The 19,820-nt window shown below is 53.6% G+C and overlaps 1 protein-coding gene across 2 annotated transcripts in view; it reads left to right on the plus strand.

Annotated features, from left to right (window-relative positions):
- LOC135259867 (plexin-B2-like) overlaps window positions 1–19,820 on the plus strand; it is a 107,696-nt gene that overhangs the window by 19,970 nt on the left and 67,906 nt on the right. For both annotated transcript variants that reach the window (XM_064344727.1, XM_064344728.1), the window contains exon 2: window positions 19,576–19,721. In XM_064344727.1, coding sequence (XP_064200797.1) covers window positions 19,664–19,721 — 58 coding nt within the window. In that variant the 5' untranslated portion in view covers window positions 19,576–19,663. The remainder of the gene's footprint in view (window positions 1–19,575; window positions 19,722–19,820) is intronic.

Here is a 19,820-nt window from a genome sequence, read left to right on the forward strand (position 1 = left end):
CCCACCCCGCCCACACACACTCCCCCCTCCGCAACTGCAATCTCCTCATCCCTGCGATCGCAATCTATATTACAGTTGGTGGTCTCATAAAATGTCCTGGAAAAATAATATTTTGGGTTTTTGGGCGTAATCCGAAACGGGGCGGTGCTGAGTGCCTGGTGGCCGGGCGGCGTTTCCGAGGCTGCTGATTGGGCGTTTTTTAAGGACTGGCTCGCCGGCGGCGCGGGTCTGTCGGCTCATTAGGGGCGGCCGCGCCTCCGGCGCTCGTCTGTCGCAGGTAGGGCCCGCCCCAGGAGGGGGGCGTGGGGGTGGGGGCCCGCGCGCACCCCCCAAACGCTCGCTCGGCGTCTCTCCGCGCCCCGGAGCCCCGCTAATTCGGGTGGGGGGCGCGGGGGGAGCAGATGGCCGCGCCGTGTGTTCCTCTCCCAGCCGCGCGTCCCGCCGCTGAAGGCGGGCGGCGGCGCCACCTGTCGCCAGGGAAACCAGGTGAGGCATTGTGTGCTAATAAGGCTCGGCAGAGTACCTGCGAGCGACGGGCAGGACAATGCTAGACGCTTCGGGAGGGGGGGGGCTTCGGTAACTGATTCATTAGGACTGGGGAATGGACCAGTTTCTGGTGTCTGTGTGTGTCTGTGTGTGTCTGTGTCAGTGTTTGTGTGTGTGTGTGTGTGTGCGCCTGTCTGACTGTCTGTGAGTGTGTGTGTCTGTATGAGAGTGTGTCTGTGTGCGCATTTGTGTATATGTGCGCAACTGTGTGTGTGTGTGTGTGTGTGTGTGTGTCCGTGCGAGTCAGCGCTCAGAGATTTCTGAGGCTCGGCCACATCAAAGAGGGATGAGAGGGAGCGATCTGCCATCTTGTCATTGTTGCTGGAATCCGGGGCTGCGCGCGTGTGTGCGTACGTGTTTGTTCTGCGTGTGTGCGTACGCGTTTGTTCTGCGCGTGTGTGCGTACGCGTTTGTTCTGCGCGTGTATCCGTGTCCGCAGCGCGTCTGGCTGCCGATTGATAAGCCTGGAGTCCCTGCCGGCGGCTGCGTCTGGGAAGCGGGAGCAGCTGAGGGAGGGAGCTGCTTACCGCGCCTGCCTCCTCCTTTCCAGATGGTTCTCTGCTGAAAGGGTCCTCTTCCTGCCACGCTCTCTTTCTCCTGTGCGCACTCTCGCTCTCTCTCTCCCGCGTGTGTGCTCGCTCTCTCCCGCGCGTTCGCTCTCTCTCTCTCTCTCTCTTCTCTCTCTCTCTCTCTCTCTCTCTCTTGTGCGTACGCTCTCTCTCTCTCTCTCTCTGTGCGTGCTCTCTCTCTCCTGTGCGTACGTCTCTCTCTCTCTCTCTCTCCTGTGCGTGCTCTCTCTCTCTCCTGTGCGTACGCTCTCTCTCTCTCTCTCTCTCTCCTGTGCGTGCTCACTCTCTCCTGTGCGTACGCTCTCTCTCTCTCTCTCTCTCTCCTGTGCGTGCTCACTCTTCTCTGTGCGTACGCTCTCTCTCTCTTCTCTCTCTCTCCTGTGCGTGCTCTCTCTCTCCTGTGCGTACGCTCTCTCTCTCTCTCTCTCTCTCCTGTGCGTGCTCACTCTCTCCTGTGCGTACGCTCTCTCTCTCTCTCTCTCTCTCTCCTGTGCGTGCTCACTCTCTCCTGTGCGTACGCTCTCTCTCTCTCTCTCTCTCTCCTGTGCGTGCTCACTCTCTCCTGTGCGTACGCTCTCTCTCTCTCTCTCTCTCTCCTGTGCGTGCTCACTCTCTCCTGTGCATACGCTCTCTCTCTCTCTCTCTCTCTCCTGTGCGTGCTCACTCTCTCCTGTGCATACGCCCGCGCTCTGTCTCCCGCGCGTATGCTCGCTCTCTTTCTCCTACGCGTACGCTCCCGCTTTGTCTCCCGCGCGTATGCTCGCTCTCTATCTCACACACTCTCGCCCGTGTGCGTGCGTGATGGCGGCAGGCTGACCCGGTCTCTCCAAGGCCGGCGCAGCGGGGCCGTCCAATCCCGCGCGGCGATCGACTGGAGGGCGTCCCCCGCTTTGCGTCGACGGGCAGTCGATGCCGGCGATAATCAGAACACCAGGCCCCGCTAAGCGAACCTCTTATCTGAGTCCAACGCAAACGCGTTTCCGCTGGCCGAACAGGCTGCCTCCTCACAGTGGCTGCCTTCTCTCAGCCCTTTCCGGCTGGCTTGGTTCCACACGCACCTTTAAGGCCGGAAACATACCCTCTAAGTACGCCAACGCAGACGAGGCACTGCGCCAACGCGCTGCAAACGCACATCCTGGTTGTGCGTACTCAACGTGCGTTCGTATGTGCCCCCGTGGAGCTGATGAATCCGACACCTCAGTGAGGCCATCCGGGGCGGTTGTGAAAGACTGAGAGGAAGATGAGCACAAACGGAAGAAGATCCGCTTCGTCCCTGCTGTAGCGCCCCTCGCTGCGACGCTCGGCGCTAAAACTCACGCTCGCGGCGCGTCGAGGATTCCAGGTGACACGTTTCGGGAACGCAGCCGTGCGCGAAATCGCCTGTAGCGTCACTCTGGGCTTCCGCGTTCGCGCACTTACGCAGGGTGCGTTTCCGGCCTATGACACCGCTTCCAAAAAAACACAGCCTCCACTCTGGGAGCGTTTTAGAAGTAGCTTTAATTAGATCGGCTCTTTGCTGAAGAGCGATGAGGTTGAAATGGAATTAAAATGGCTGAAAGGTGTTGTTTCGGTACCGTGTGTAGTAGTGTGTTTTCCCCTGTTTCCATGTGCTTAGGATAGTGTCATTGTGGTGAAAGAGAAGTCCTTCTGTCTGTCTGTCTGTCTGTCTGTCTGTGCGGTGCTGTGGTGTGGCGGTGGTGCCGCTCGTCTGACAGGCTGCTGGAGGGGCAGAAATGGCGGAGGAACGCGGGCGGGCCGTCGCCTGAGCGACTGACCTCCGCTGCCGTGGCGAAACAAAGCCTTCGCCGCAGACGAAAAAAAAGAGAGGGAAAAAAAAATCCCAGGAGGAATGGCCGGCATCCGTCTGTTTGTTTTTCCGGCCGCTCGGCTTCGGATGGAAAGACCCACAGACGACCGGAGGGGGAGAGACGGCCTACAACGCTGTTTTAGGAACACAAGCGTCTGCTTGTCCAGAGCACCTCAGAGAAGGCGTGCCGATCGAGGCTCAGATTAGCTCCGTATCCCCTAATGCCTAAACTGCGGAAACTGGTCCCAGATCAGCAGGGTTAGAGGCTTAATGAGTGTGAGCCTCGGGATCTTGGGGGGGAAGGCGTGTGTGTGTGTGTGCGTGTGCGTGTGTGTGTGCACGTGTGTGTGCGCGTGTGCGTGTGTGTGTGCGCGTGTGCGTGTGTGTGTGTGCATGTGTGCGTATGTGAGAGAGAGCGAGAGAGGGGGGAGCTGTGACAGGTAGTTTCCGGTACATTCTCCACATTTGGGGGCTCATTCAGACACAGCATGGCAGACTCTCTATTCCTCCCTCTCTCTCCCTCTCCTTCCCTCTCTCTCTCTGTTTCTCGTTCTCTTTCTTTCTCTGTCCCTCTCTCTCCCTCTCTCCCTCTCTCCATGCTCAGTAATTAATCAGAGGGGATTACAGACCTGCCTGCCAGATCCAGTTCTTGAAGTAAACCCTCTCCAACCCCCCCCCACACCCCACCCCAAAGCCTCAGAAAGCCATACATCACTTCTCCAGAAAGCGCCACACTGCAAAACATCCATCTGCACAGAGGTGTTCCGGGAAGGGCGAGCGAGCGGGGAGGAGAGAGAGTTTAACTCCTGGCCTGCTCCTGTCTTCTCAGCCGGACACTGGGGAGTCCTCCTCTGCTTGGGCCTGGCCCTTTGGCCTACTAATATCCCTTCCATCTCTCTCCCTCTCTCGCTCTCTCTCTCTCTCCCTCCCCCCCCTTTCGCCCTCTCCCTGCTCTAATCTCTCTATCGCTCCCATCTCTCAATCACACTCTGTCTCCCCCTCTCTCATCTCTCTCTCTTTCTCACTATCGCTCTTTCTCCTCCCGTTTCTCTCTCTCTCTCATCTGTCTCTGTCTCTCTTGCCTCTCTCTCGCTGTCTCTGTCTGACTCTCTATCTCTCCCTCGCTCTCTTTTGCTTTCATTTATTTGCCCCCTCTGCTGTTTCAGCCTCTCTGTCAAATTCAGATGGATTTTTATTAGCTGGACAAATAAAGTTGTGTTGCCAAAGTAAAGCGAGCAAGTTCACAAACATTAAAGATATCTTACCCCCCGTCCCACCCCACCCTCCTCCCCCCCTTATAGTAAGCAAGTTCACAAACATTAAAGATATCTTACCCCCCCATCCCCCCCCCTCCCCTCGTCCTCCCTGATGAGCTCCTAAAACACAAGCAGAGCTCGGCGGGACCTCTCTGTGAATTCACAGCATGTCCTGCCCTCGTTCCCCGGGGACTCGTTTCCCTGTTTGGGGCGCGCGGGCGTTCGCACACGGCTCAGTTTTAGAGCCCGCGCCCCCGCCGGGAGGGCGAGGGAGTCTCGGGGCGGCGATCTGTGCGAACCGAGAACCTTCCGTCAGCCCCCTGGAAAAAAGCCTTTCCGAGCGGCTGGAACTCTGCTGCGTTCCGCTTTGTGTTTGCTTAACATTTTTGACTGTTTTTAAATCGCGGTGCCTGTGCCAGAAAGTCGTTTCCTGTGTGGTATGAACTGCCGTGATGTTTGCGATCGTTTTATCAAACGCTCTATTAATAGCGTGTGGCTGAAAGAATGAAGCCGTCTGTTTGTTTGTCTGTCTGTCTGTCTGTGTGTCAGATATCTCATGAGCTCTGCCTGCCAGGCGGTAGCGTGTGACTCGGGGAGAGGGAAAAGGGGGGCGCGACCCCGAAGGTCAAAGGTCGCCAGATTTCGGCTCCGTTTAAAAGCCGGGGGGCTCCTCTGGGCTCCGCCTGGGTTCCTGTTTCTCATCGTCAGCCCCGAAATCGCGGGGTCTCCTTGCTTTTCTTTCCTCGTCTCCCTCTGCACAGGATGCCTGCGGTCTCGTTACGGGTCCCGCGTTAAGCCAACCCCCCCCCCCCACCCCCTGACGCGTCAGCTACCGAAGGAAGAACCCGCTCGCAGGAAAAACACTCCTGTTTTCTTCTTCTCCCCCTCAGTGTTTTGTCAAATGATTCTCCATTTAAGCTCATTAAATGTTTCCAGCAGAATTGGAAATCAATGGGGCATGGTCGTGTGAAATAACTTTGTTTTTTCCTCCCCCCCCCCCTTCTTCATTCTAATTTTCCCTTATCTATTATTGCATCTCTCCTCTCTCCGGTTTGGAAGGGGAACGAGGCGCCGGGGAGATGAACAGAGAGGCTGAGCTCTGTCTGCTTTCTCTAATAATCTGAAGGTTTGAGTGTGGAATGCGGGTTCTGGCCCTGGTTGCTTGTCCTGCCTGGTGTCATTATTTTCTGTTTGACTACACCGCGTCTGGATTGTTCAGCTCTTTGGCACAAAACGTTCATTCTTTCAGTCGACCTTGGTGGTTTGAAAAAATGTTTTTTTTAAACATTCCAGGAGTTGTTCAGTGAGTCAAAGTAAAAGAGAAAGAAGGAATAACAGAGGAAGAATGAAGAGAGGGGAGAGACTTTAAGTCTGAGGTCCCTGTTTCTCAGGTAGAGAACAGATGGCAGAGGGAAAGAGAGAGAAGGCGTAAGAGGGAGAGAGAGATACAGCAAGAGACAGTGTCAGGGCTGTTGGGGTTGTTTGGGTGATAGCCCTTGTCTGTTGCTGGTTATAGTCCCGGTTTGATGATGTCAGCAGAGCGGTGCCCAGCCTGACCAAGGGGACCAGATCAGCACCTTCTTCCAATTACTTACAACTGCACTGCTGGGGCTGATCCTCACCTCCCTTCTCTTTCCCTCTGTGGCCAGCTGCATCTCTTTCTGCCCCCCCTCTCTCACTCTCTCTTTCTCTCTCTCACTCTTTCTCTCTGTCTCTCTTTCTCTCTATACATTTACACTTACGTTCAGTCATTTAGCAGATGCTCTACATGTGTAAAAATATGCATATATATGTCTCTCTCTCTCTCTGCCCCCGCGTTTCTCTCTCTCCCTCTTACTCTGCCCTCACTTTTTCTGTCTCTCCCTCTCTCTCTCTGACCTCGTCTTTTCTCTCTGCCCTCCCTCGCCTTTTCCCTCTCATCTCTCCCCCCCCCGCCCTTTCTCTCCCTCCCTGTTTTCTCTGCGCTCGTTAGGCTGTCCTGTCCTCACCTGGCCCGTCTGAGCCCCCGCCGTCACAAAAGCTGCGCTCAGCGTTCTCGGGCCCTGCAGCTGCGGGACTCCGACTGGCACCTCTGACATCGCTCCCGCAGAACGCGCCCCCCTCCCCCGCCCCCCACCCCCCCGCCCCCGCCGCGCCCGGCTATCGCACGGCCCCCGGCCCCGGGGCCCATTGTTTGGGATAATGGATGTGGTCACACAGACGCCCGGCGTTGGGGACTATCAGAGGAGTAATCTGAGGTCTTGAGTGGCCCGTGATGAATTGCCGCCCCGCCGCTGCATCCCTGCGATCAATAAAAGCCCGCCGGCTCCCAAATGAGCCGCGAGCGCCGGGCTCTCCGGCTGTCCTTTAGAGCCCCCGCCGCCGCTCCTGAACTTTCCATGCCCCCCCCGCCCCCCTTTGGCTGAAATGAACAATTGATCTTTACCCTCCGTCTCTCTCTCTAAATGGCGGCTGTTTGTGCCGAGCCCAGGCCGGCGGCGGAGCGGGTTCGCGGGTTGCCGGGGGGGACGGTCGGGGCTGAGCGGCGCGGCGCGGCGCTGCTTTAGAGCGACGGAGTTCAGCGGCGTGTGAAACGCCGCGCTCGCCAGTCAGCCTCTGTTCAGCACACTGAGGTTATCCACAGCTGTGTGATTCTGCTACGCAGGACTGTACACACACACACACACACACACGCATACATATGCACGCACGCACGCACACATACATACACACGCACGCACACATACACACGCACGCACGCACGCACACATACATACACACATACGCACACATACACACACGCATGCACGCACACACACACACAGACACACATGCATATAAATATTCACATGTATGTATACACACACACACACAAAGAACAGACACACGCACCTCTGCTCAAAAACATTCTCATCTATGCACACGCACATGCACACACACACACACAGTCACACGCTACCCTGCACATGCACATTAGCATGTATGCAGCACATACACACATACACACGCACGCACACATACACACACACGCACGCACGCACACACACACATACACACAGAACAGACTCACACGCACCTCTGCTCATAAACATTCACATGTATGCACACGCACATGCACACACACACACACAGTCACACGCTAACCTGCACATACACATTAGCACGTATGCAGCACATACACACTCCTGCGCATTCCCATGCATACGCATACACACACACACCCATACACACCCCAAGCCATTTCTGTGTGGTCGCGAGATCAAACTCCGAATCATGAATCTTCAAACAAACCTCAAAAGCCTTGAATTGTAATCAGACGTCGTTTACTTTTTTCTCCCTCTTCTGTATAATTTAAGAGCAAACTTGCGCTTTGATTAATTAAGTCACCTCCACACTTCCTCTCCGCGTCCCCCGTTTCCTGGGGAAGCGCAGACGGAGGCCGTGGCCTTGTCAGCGTGCAATCATTTTCATCGCCGCGGCGACGCGGCGAAGATTATAAAAGGCGAGCCGCTCTCTGCAGGCCTGAACCTGTCTGAGCACCGGATTCCGCTGCTTTTTTGAAAGCGGGCGGCGGATAAAAATTCGTAAAACGGCTGAGAAAGCGTGCAGCGGATCAGATGCATTTTGTAAAATGTCTGCGGTGCGATTGGACCGGATGGCCTGGTTGGTTGGTTTTTTAATTACCCTTTCCGCCACGCCTGGTTTCCTGTTCAGTTCGTGGTTGGTCACACCAAAGATGCTCGGTGCTCCGCAGATGCTCAACTCCGGCGTTCGTTTTTGTCTTCTCCGCTTCTTGACTATTCAGGGATCCTGTGGATGGGGGGTGGCAGTTCCTGTTGTGGCGCAGAGCAGCCTGTTGCCATAGCGCTACGCCCGGGCGTGCCTCTTCGGTTGTTTTCACATACGGTTCTTTAAAAATGAACCAAATTCGGTCCTTTTGAAAGTGAGTCGGCCGCAAGCGAACTCGGCCTTTGTGTGCGCTCACGTTGCCAGTGGACTTTGAAGAGGGCTCCGCTCTCTTTCTGGCCCACTCGAGCGCTGATGAGCTCTCCGGCCACTCGAGCGCACAAACAGCTCCTTCAGAACTCCGAGCCCACCGCCTGCCTCATTGGATCATGGGAAGGGGGAGACATAAGTGCGCTTTAACGGCAAGCTTTATGCCAGTTTTATGTCCTGACGGAACGCGCGCCTAAAAATAGGCAGCCATTTTTTTTCACCGTTCTGACATAAATTGCCGCGCATTTAAATCTTTTTCCATTAACGCGCACTTGTGTACCACTTATGTCAACCCCTGATTATGGGTAATTTTCTTCGACATAGCCCCCGCAGATGTGTTTATCGTTTGGTTTGCGCTACATTTAGAGGAAGCTGACGGAAGACGAGCGCAGATTTATTCAGACGGCACATTCGCCCCAACGCCGCCGGCAGCCGCTCTGCCGTTTCCTTTTTAGCCAGGTACGCTCAAGAGTCCCCGCAGCTGCGTAGAATCAATGCGCGGCAAGTGTCGAGGTATTAAAGCGCAGAGCGAAAAAAGCGGACTGGGGGGCGCTTCGTGTTCGCAATGCACAAATTAAGCAGACCTCCGAAAAGAACCGCCTCCTGAGGTGGTCTGCGTTCGGTTTGTTTCAGAAAGGGTCTCGGTTCGCTTGGCGTGTTGACACATGCATAAAAAAACGCTGAGTCATCAGTCTGATTCCGCTTGAGATGCGGAAAGGAAACAAGTGTGAAAACACCCTCAATACATTCTGAGAAGACGCAACAGGTTTTATAACACTGTGTGGTTTTTTTTTGGTTTGTCATTTTGGGTCGATCTTCCGACTGCTGGAGCAGAGCCCTGGTAAGCCTGTAGTCAACTCTCTCTCTTCTTGGAAAGAAGCGAGAAAGTGTAGAAAAGATTCGAGAACTGGGCTTGCAACGTAAAGGTTGCAGGTTCGATTCCCAGGTAGGCCACTGCCGTATACTTACCTTAAAAAGTCCTTAATTGCTTCAGTAAATTCAGGTTAAGCACCTGTAAGGATAAGGTTACCTGTATTTCTTATGTAAAAATGTGAAGAAGCTGTGTTGGTTGCTCTGGACAAGATTGGGCTAAATACCTGTAATGTAATGTAGAGAGCAGGCTTGGATGGAGTAGGTTGTGTAATGGGTAAGGAACTAGTCTTATAACCTAAGGTCACTGGTTCGATTCCCTGGTAGGACACTGCCACTGTACCCTTGAGCAAGGTACTTAACCAGTATATATAGTGTATCAGTATATATCCAGCTGTATAAATTTATGCAACTGTGTAAAAGTTAAGTCCCTCTGAATAAGACTAGGCTAAATGCCTGTAATGCAATGTGATGTAGAGAGCGTGGGTGGAGTGGGCTGTACTGGTCCCAAAGCAGGAAAGGATAAGCAGTTGTGTCATATGGCAGGACTGGGACAAAGCGTCTCTCTCTCCTTCCCTCGGTGAAGTCCCTTCGCTCTCAGCGTATCTCTCTGCTCCATCGATCTGCGGGGGCGGCGTGACTTTAAAGCGACGGCAGCCAATCATAAACACCGCCTTCCATCACTCCCGCGGCGGCATAATTCTTCATTTCTCCATCGTTATTTCCTTTCCCCCTCACCTGGCGTGTGTTTCCCCGCTCCGCTGTGAAGCGTTTTTTTTTGTTGTTTTTTTTCCCCTCAGCGCGAGCGGCAGGTGGAGGTTTTTTTTCCGGCACGTGAGCGTTCGATAAGCCCGCGGAGCCGCCCGCCCGCCCCCCCGCCCCGCGCGCGCCCCCGCCCCCCGCCCGCCCCGCGCGCGCCCCCGCCCCCCGCCCGCCCCGCGCGCTCCAGCAGGAGGGGTAATGGATTACGCGTCGATATTAAGCCCGCGAGCCGCGTTAACACCCAGCGCCGACGCCGCGGGCGGGCGGTGACCACGGCGACGCGCGTGCGGGGCGGGACCCCGGGAGGGCCGCCGTTTTAGAGAACCTACGGCGGGGGCTTCCCAGGGCTCAGGACCCACCGCTGGGTTAGGGGAAGGGTTGGGGTCGGGGTTCCCAGATAACACGAGGGGTGGTAATTATCTGTACGAAATTCGCTTTCCACCGACGTTGACGCTAGTCAGGCTAAACCCTGAACACAGTACATGGATTAAACTAGTCATGGTGTTTTTGCAGATTTTTATCTTTTTAGTTTTTTACAAATATATGTATTAAAAAATAACATTTTAATTGCTGGTTAACTAATTGCTCATCAGGCCATGCTTTAATAAGGGGCTCAGAAAGCGTTTTCTGCAATGGACCGTGAGCATGGAAAGTTCTGGAACCGGTCACCTATGAGGCATCATAAAACATCGGTTACGCACCGCTGTTCATGATGTTTGGCCTGATAGGCTGAGGTCGCACCACACCTGCCTTCGTGTCTTAGTTTAAGGGAGATTGGTGCGCCGTGCGTACGACTGCATGCGAGTACGAAGCACGGGTACGAAGCGTGCGATTGGCCGCGCCCAGCTGAAGGCCGAGCTCTCCGCGCGGATCGCGTTTGCACTGGAGCTCCGGGCGGCTGACGACGGCGCCCTTGTGAAGCGGCGTGTCCGCGCGCTCCGTGTCGCTAACGCTAACCTTCGGCGGGAAGCGCCGGGCGAATGGTCGGAATGTAAACACAGACGCGCGGTTTCCAGACCCCCCCGCGGCGCGTCGTTACGCTCGGTATGTTCGGTATTTATAGCACCCTGCACTGAGCGTGACCTCGCGTTTAGTCGCGCTCAACTATCGGAGCGACTCGGCACTTTCTTCTTCTTCTGTTGTTTGTGTTTTTTATTATTTATTTGGTGTCCGCGGTCCAGAGCCTGCATAGCTGTTGGCATCGTGGAGATCATCTTCGGCTGCTTTTCTGGAAGGGGGAGGGGAGTCCACCTGGAGCGGATAGAGCCCCCCCTCGCCCCCTCGCCCCCCCGCGGGTGGACTCAGCTGCGGCGGTATTAGCCAGACGGCGAGCGAAGGCCGGCCCTCTCGCCGTGGGAACGCTCCCTAATCCCCCCGCCCACCCGCGCGCGGCCCGCCCTAATCCCCCCCGCACGCCCGGGCGCGGCGGCGAACGCGAACGCGGCGACGCGTTTTCATTTTTATTTATTTATTTATTTATTTATGCCACGGCTCCTCCCCCACACAACCCAATTCCGAATTCCACAACCCCAGAGGCATTAACGCAGATAGACCATGGATCAGCTGAAATCCTGCTTCCTCTTGGTGCTTATGAGTTGGGGGGAGGGAGGGGGGTAGTTAGACAGGATTGTCCCACCCACCCAGGGACAGTAGAGCTTCTGGGTAGTGAGAGGAGATTGGGGAGGGGGGGTGGGGTGTAGAGTGGGAGGAGGGGGTCCCCCCCCCTCACGGGAACACTCCGCTCTACAGATTTAATTTTTCTTCCTGCTACCACAGCCTCAGACCTACCCCCCAACCCCCCACCCCCCACCCCCCACCCCCCTGCTCTTGCAGCTGCGGGTCTTGTTACATTGCTGGGAATTCGTCGGCTTGTGGGCGGGGCCTGTTTACTTTGCTCCCGCGAAATTCCCACAGAACCGTCTGGTACGTTCAGCACCAGGAGCTGAACTCCCAGACTCAGTGCTGTCACATGCGTATCAGCCTCCATCGAGCCTCGCGCTGGAAATCACTGTTTCTCAGTCCTGCTTTCATACAGTCCTCCAGGCTCAAATGGCACCCAGAAATAAAATCTGGCACAATCCGGTCCCCACAATGAAAACAGCCAAGAAATTAACCTACTTTTTTTTCCAGCCTCATTTTTTTCTTCTTCTTCTCCGTTTCCTTTTCTCCTAATTTGGAATGGCCCGATCACACAAGTTAGCCTGTCCCTCTCCTGCAAGTCCTAGATGGTACGCTCTCCCGAATGTGTGCTTGCAGACATATTACATTTCATTACATCACTGGCATTAAAAGGCGCTATTATCCAAAGTGACATACACTGAATTTGCATTTCTTTTATCTATTTATCTCGCTGGATATGTACTGGAGCAGCAAAGTGCTTTGCTCAAGGGTGCAAAAGCTGTCTCCCACCTGGGAATCGAAACCTTGCAACCTTCTGGTTACAAGCCCATTATACTACACTGCCACCTCAAAGACTGAGATTTTATTCAGTCGTGTGATTGGACGTGAGACTGCAGGTCTTATGTACAGATAAGCAGTCCTGTGTGTCTTTTAGCCTGCAGTCTTACTATACACAGGCTGAGTAACCGAGCGATATGAACCTCAAATCCAGGGAGAAATACAAGTGATTAGATCGTGCATTATGTTGGTGAACCTGTGTCTTCTCCCTGTAGTTTCTGCAGAGTGTTGATGTTTTTGTGCACCGTGCGGTGAGGTACGCGCTCTGCGAGTCGTCGTGGAATGAGCTTCTCCCGCTGGATTTGTTTGTCGACTGGCGCGGGCGCGTCTCCTGAAGCGAGGAGTCGGGAGACCTTACCGACTCCGACCCCTCGTCCCCGAGGAGACCGGAAACCACCCGGAGGAATCTGACACCATTACGTTTGACATTTCCCTGACAACAGACGATCCGCCGCGCTACAGAACCGACCCGGCCGCGCGTCCTGTCGCTCGCATACCTTCCGTACTCTCGACGCAAAGGAACAAAGTCTGAAGGGGAAGAAAGGTCACAATTGCTGAATTATGAAGGTGCGTTTTGGAGATGAAAGTGAATTTGAGGAGAAGTAAAAAATACGTATCTTTTTTTTTCGGATAGTGAGTCGCTACGAGAGCGAGTAACTGAAAGTAAATTTGAAGTCAATTTGGAAAGAACACTGGCGACGTCTGGAGGGTTTCCCTGGGTGGTTTGACACGCTATTGAAGTTCGTTCAGGTTAATCGCAGAATTACCCCGCCAGACTTCAAAAGCCATTCCGCATCGCACGCTGTATATTAATCAAATCACAACATAAATATGCATTTTTAGGAACTGGCAATTCCTGAAAATAATTCATTCCTGTTCCCCACTGATGTTAACTTATTTTATTTTATATATGTGTGGACAGATTGCGAATGAAAAGAGAGGATAGGTTTTTTTTAAATGTCATAAATGAATCTAATCTCTTCCTCAAAATTCCCCAATACAGTACGCCCTTGCAGTTTAAAAACAAAAACCAAACAAAATTAACATTTATTTATGAATATATAGTTATTTTGTGCGATTTTCAAGAACATTAACAAATATGAAATATTATTTTATAGAAAGTAAAGGAAAGCACAGAAGGTGGCTCTGAATACATTCAGCGGCTCTGCGCTTTCCTCCGGGGTTCTGCACGTATATTTAACTCCCCGAATATCAGTAATGTGTCATAATGGCGGCTTGTGTACGGAGAATTAGCATAATACATTTTCAGCCTTGTCAAGCAGTCAGAAATACTTCTGTGCCTGTAGGGCAGTGCACGCTCCGATTCGGACCGCACATTCTGAGAAAGAGAGAGAGAGATGAAAAGGGAGCGGAGGGAGAGAGGGATGAAAAGGGAGAGAGGAGGAGAGAGAGGGGGAGCGAGAAACAGGGAGAGAGTGTTGAGCTGTGAGTTGGCGGGTGGTGGGGTGGCGGTTTGGTATGGGGGGGGGGGGGGTTTTCATTTGCACATTTTGGCTGGGTTTGATGAAGCGCCAGGCTCCTTGGAGAGCCACTGTGGCACAGACGCCCCTCCTCCCCACACCCCCACCGAGTCCTCCCCTTCACTCCACTGCTGTCCCATCACCCCCTGCGAGTTTCCAAGCTGCTCAGGCCCGCCCCCGGCTCCAGCCCCCCCCCCCACCGGCGACCCGTATGGACCGACCCGGAGCCCCGCCCCCTTCGCGCGCCTCCGTCGACAGACGAGGGCTCGTCCGCCGCGAAACGTCGTCTAAATGCAAAGGGCTCCCCGCCGCTGTGCCGGGGGAACCCCTGCCCCCACGCGTGGTTTGCCGGCGTTACTCCCCACCACCCCGCCTCCCCAACGCTGCGACCGAAATCGGCCGGTGTCGGACGCTCTCCAGGGGTCGCGTGACCGGAAATGCGCACGCGGAACGCGGACGCGCAGAGGAAGGAAGTGCGGAAGGGAGTGCGGGCGAGCGCAGGCTCGGCGGACCGCGAGCGCTCGCCCGGAACGTTCCGGAGTTCTCGTGCTCTCGATGAATCACGCTTTCACAGACGGACGCTATAGCGCGTTTCCACGGCTGGGGATTTTTGCGCAGTTAAAATAACAAGAAGAGATGCAAAGAGAAGCAGCGTACATTATTGGAAAAAAGAGAACGAGAGGTGCATCAGCGTTCGGCTGTGCGGCTGCGCTGAGATGTTGGGAGACACCCTTGGCAAAGCGAGCTCCGCTGCACAGCTGTGATGTTGTAAACTGTGGGCTGATGTGTTCATCCTGCAGGCCCATTACACACCGCCGCTCGCTGCTCCCGGTGCCAAAATTCAGGAAGAGTGGAAGCGCTGATTTAGGATCAGTTTCCCCTGTCGGCGTGCTGACCTGATACATTACGGATGAAAGACAAAAACTGACCCCGTGTCTGCACTCCTTCTCTGAGACACTTTTTTACACACACACACACACACACAAAGAAGCATACGCGCACACACACAGATACACACACACACACACACACACACACACACACACACACACACACACACACACACAGACACAGACACGCACGCACACACACAGACACGCACACACACACACAAAGAAGCATACGCGCACGCGCACACACACACGCACACACTATTGTGATGTCACTGCGATTAGCGTTTCTTGTGTGTGTGCGTTCCTGTGCGTGCGCGTATTGTGTGTGCGCACACACAGAGCCCTGATTACCTGAGGCTCTGGGTCATCCGTTGCACCATCACTTAAAGCTGATTACCTGCCGCCAGCGTGATTGCAGAGTATCACACAGCACCGCCCAAAGCCGTCGCATAGACCTCTCCGGTTACCCACTACGCTAATCCCCTGATTAAAGCACAAGGAAGCACACGTGCTGCGGAGTGGGTTAGCCGCTACGCTAACCACCTGATTAAAGCACAGGGAAGCACATGGACTGTGGAGTGGGTTAGCTGCTACGCTAACCCCCTGATTCAAGCACTGGAAAGCACACAAAGTGTGGAGTGGGTTAGCTGCCACGCTAACCGCCTGATTCCAGCACAGGCGAGCACACACAGCATGGAGTGGGTTAGCTGCTACGCTAACCCCGATTCAAGCACAGGGAAGCACACGCAGCATAGACTAGCTTAGCCATTAGTTAGATCTTTGGAGGAACGCAGACACTATGGTCATAAAGAGGACCTGGACTGCCTGGCTGTCTGGGACAGCTCAGTGTGTGTGTTTGTGTGTGTGTGTGTGTGTATGTCTTTTTCAGTTTGTGTGTGTGTGTGTTTGTGTGTGTATGTGCTTTTGAGTGTGTGTTTGGTTTGGGGAGATACTGAACGGATGGATCCCTCCCTCAGTCCCTCTAATGGACCATCTGTATGTGCTGAATGAGGCGCAGCAGTTATTAGGACATTGTTTGGGGAAACATTCGCTGAAGGGCAGTGTGTTCTCTATAAAGGGAGAGAGCGAGAGAAACTAACTCTGGATTACAACTGCAGCCTTTTCGTGTCTAACACCGCCACACACAGACACTTACACGTGCGCAGACACAAAAATACCCACTCACAGGCACATACACACACACACACACACAGGCACACACACATGCAGAAATGCATACATGCGCGCACATGCATCAAAAGCAGACAAACATACACACATTTTTGCAACCCATCTGGGGACGTGCAGTCATACGCACGCGCACTCACTCAACCCTAAGTGTGACGTGCCAAATGTCTGCTAGATTCATTGGTGCATTTAGTGAATATCCCTCTCCCACGGTTACTGGGTGTTTTTTTGGCTGGAAAAAATGAAATTAGAAGTATCAGCAGAGAGCGAGGGAGCGAGAGGAGGAGAGGGGGAGAGCGAGCGAGCGTTTACACAAACCATTTAAAGCGGAGAATTCTCCTTATTAATATAGATGAAATGACAGAGCAGCCTCCTCATGCTGTACTCCCAGCGGGATTATGAGTGCACTTGTACTTTTACACTGACACTTAAACTCATTAAACACGCGCTATCTGCCTGACTGACAGGGCAGACGCTGCACAAGGAAAGTCTGTTTTAAGAAGATTGCCTGGTTCGCTTGCTTCTTTTTCCCGCCCGCCTCTCTCTCCCGGGCTCGGCTCACCAGCGAAACGTTTACACTCGCGTCTCGGGGAAAAACTACAGGAGATAAGGCACGGAGCACGTTGGCGAATAGGATCAGGGCTAGGGCAGGCGGTCGAAAAAATAAAAATAATAAACAAAAAAGCCGAGTGGAACTGTTTTTTGTCGCGCCGGGGCAGTCGCAGGAAGTTGTTGAGCCGAACAGGAAGCGGAGGCTCCTCCCGCTGCGCTCACCCGTGACCCCCCCCCGCGTCTGGGAGAGAGCCAGGGAGGAGGGGGCGCCACGGTGGTTCTAACGGCCCGGCCGTGAGCGGGGCGGCCCCGGGTTCGGGGCTCAGGCTATCCTGGGACAACATCTGGGATAGCGCTGGAACGCTCCGGAAAAGCCGGGAAGTGGGCCGGAGCTGGCTCGTTGTGTCACGGGTTCTCTCCGCGGGATTGGCCGGAACAGCTGCTGGTGACACCCAATGGCTGCAGAATTCACCGTTTTGATAGATAGGTAGATCGATAGATAGATAGATAGGTGGATGGGTAGATTGATGAATAAACAAGCAAACAAATAAACAAACTCGGGCAGTAATCGGTAGCTCTTAGTAATTAACCCTGGCTCTCTTAAGTCATTGCTGGAGTCTTTTTGGTGCAATGCCAGGGAGTTCACTAAATCTGCTGCGGTTGCTAACATTTGCCCATAAATCCTCTGTCTGTCAGGACGCTGAGGTCATTCCGACCGCCCTGTTTGATTGTCCCGGTCACGGCCGTGGGGTTTTGGGAAGGGATCGTGTCGTAGCCGGGATGCTGAACACGTGCGTGTTCCCATTCAGTTTGTCACACGCTACTTGATTTAGAATTTTCTGCTTGGTAGCTCTGGAAAATCCCAGACCATATTTTCCTCAAGTCAGACTGGTTGCCTCCTCGCCCCCCCACCCCACCCCACCCCCATAAGGCACAGGATGGCAAACGGGCTGATCAGCTATCTCATCATGTCCCTAATAACTCCGTAATCCCGCCATTTCATTGGTGAATGAGCTCCGGGGTTATTTGAGGACCGGGGCGGATCCGCTTCTGCGAGTTCGTTTCTGACTTCCGCAAACAAAACAGCGGCTTTTCTGCCCAGGGGGGGAGTCGCTGACGAATCGCCTCCCAGCGGTGATCGCCAGGGAGACATCAGCGCAGGGTTCGAGGGTGGTCACATGATCGTTTCGTTGGGGGGGGGTGTTGTACGGGCAGACGCAGAATGGACTCAGCAGGCGTCCTCTGCCGTTTTCCAGTCTCAGTCTCTCTTCGGGCCGGGCGAGCGGGGTGCGAATTTCGTCGGCTTTTGAAATAAACATGAGGCGCCGCGTTGCTTCGGGGGACAACTGACACCTGAGCGCTTCGCGTCTGGACAAAAATTACTTTTTTAAAGATGACTTTCTTGTGGAGACTGAGAATTTGTTCAATAATGAAACATCCATTATTTTTCTGAATGGGAGCCACCAGAGGTAGGCTCGGTTGACAAAGATTGTGCGCGCGCTGTCGGTGATGAGAGAAGATTACTTTCTTATTAGTTTTTATTCTTCGTGAAAACAATTTTTTTTATTGTTTTGCAGAACATAATTGTGTTTGTGGGTAGAGAGAATATTGAAGCCTGTAAAATAAGACTACTGCTTCCCTAATGCAGTTTTGCAGGTTTCCAAGCCCACCACACACTTAGTGATTGAAGATGTGTTTTTGTGACCTACTTATTAAAATTTTGCTTAACGTGTTCAAATATGGATTTCAGATATATATTTTTAAAACTACTGCTGCATGTCAAGGCAGTTTAGAAAATGATTTTACCGCTGAACATTTTTTCACAATTCACAATTCCAAATCTCAAGCCGCACTCCAAATCCACTCACAACCACAGCAGTAGGTCCCATCCCACAGTGTGAGATCCTGCTTTGTTTTTCTGCCATTTCTGGAATGTTCCTTGTCAGATATTTGAATGCATTTTTGTACCTGTTGTTGCTACTGCTGCCGCTTCTGTCGGTGCTGTTGATCTGCTGCTGTTATTTCTGCTGCTGTTGTTGTGTGGGTGTGCGGCTGAACTTGGTGGAGCAGTTTTCGTGTACTCTTGGGTGACCCATAAGGGGTCAGTCTGACATTTATCAGGTCTAGCTGTGCTTTATGAGCCCATGACTCATTTAATGAATCGTCTGTCACTCACACCTTATCAAAGTGCCACTTGGCATTATGATTAGCTCACCAGATATTTAGGTGAAATGGTTTGCCTCTTGTCACGTCTTGTTGGAACTTTCTGGGCCAGTAAAGAATGGAAAGGCTCACCCATACTCCAGCTCACTAGGGGGCATCGCAGGCTGAGATTAGGTTTGAACGTGCAACTCCGGGGCTTCATAACTGCGTGAAATAGGGGCAGGGGGAGGGTGGGGGGATGTGATCCCTGTCCCGTGTTCCATGGCCCATGGCAGTGTGAAGTTTTTGGAAGGGCGGTGTGGGGGTAGCGCCAGTTCAGAGTCTGTCTCTCTTCAACTGAGCTGGAGTTTTCGGGGGATTTCAGGAATCTCTTAACGCCCGTAGTGCGTTATGTCACGTGAAGCGAGGGGGGGGGGGGCATGGCGGCACAGGGGGAGCGGACTGATGGGCTGATTTTAAGTACCCTTTAGGGACACACTGCCCACATTTGGGAACCTGAACCAGGAAGGGCAGAATGCCCTGGGAAGCTCTCTTTCCCCCACGCCCTCCGTTCAGACCAGGCTAAAAGAAGGGCTGCATTGTATTCAGGGTGTAGTTTTAAGTTTTTCTTTGGGGGGGGGGGGGGAGGGGGTGCTCAGACCATGGGAGTAATATGAAACAGCCCAGCGAGGAATTCGAGGAATTCTGAAAAGAACCAGATGTGCAACACAGGCCTGCCCCCCCCCCCCCCGTTTCCGTCTGTATCCGTGGGTAACGGCAGCCTGGTTCTCTGCTCTCGGGGGCTCAGTCTGCATGAACCCCCCCCCCCCCTTACCAAAATGAGAGAAAATGGGCCTCAGTGTGTGACCTCGGTCTCTCTCTGATCAAATAAGCCTCAGTGTGACACGACCGTGTCACTCTGTGAAAATAATCCTCAGCTTCCACCTCCTTTTTTTTATGTTCGACACATCGGCGCACCTTGGTGTGAAGCGTTCTTCTTTTTCTTCTTCTTCTTCTTCTTATAATTATTACTATTAATACTTGCAGTGACCATATGTGTTCTCTCTCTCTCTCTAGGTTTCTGTGTGCAAGCTCTCAGTCTCTGTGCCTTTATGCCGATCCGGGCGGGGCTCCGGGGTGCCTGGCTCTGAGGCCCACAGATGAGATGCCGGAGGAGGTGAGAGACATCGGGGAAAACGACCAGAAGAGCCTCTTATTTACCAGTGAGTAATTACAGAGACACCCACCACTTCCTGCTAGCCTGGTCAGTCAAGACCTCTGTTCTGTTTCCCTGTGTCACACAGACACAGACACACACACAC

This window comes from Anguilla rostrata, chromosome 7, assembly GCF_018555375.3.
Source record: "Anguilla rostrata isolate EN2019 chromosome 7, ASM1855537v3, whole genome shotgun sequence".
Taxonomy (NCBI): Eukaryota; Metazoa; Chordata; class Actinopteri; order Anguilliformes; family Anguillidae; genus Anguilla; species Anguilla rostrata.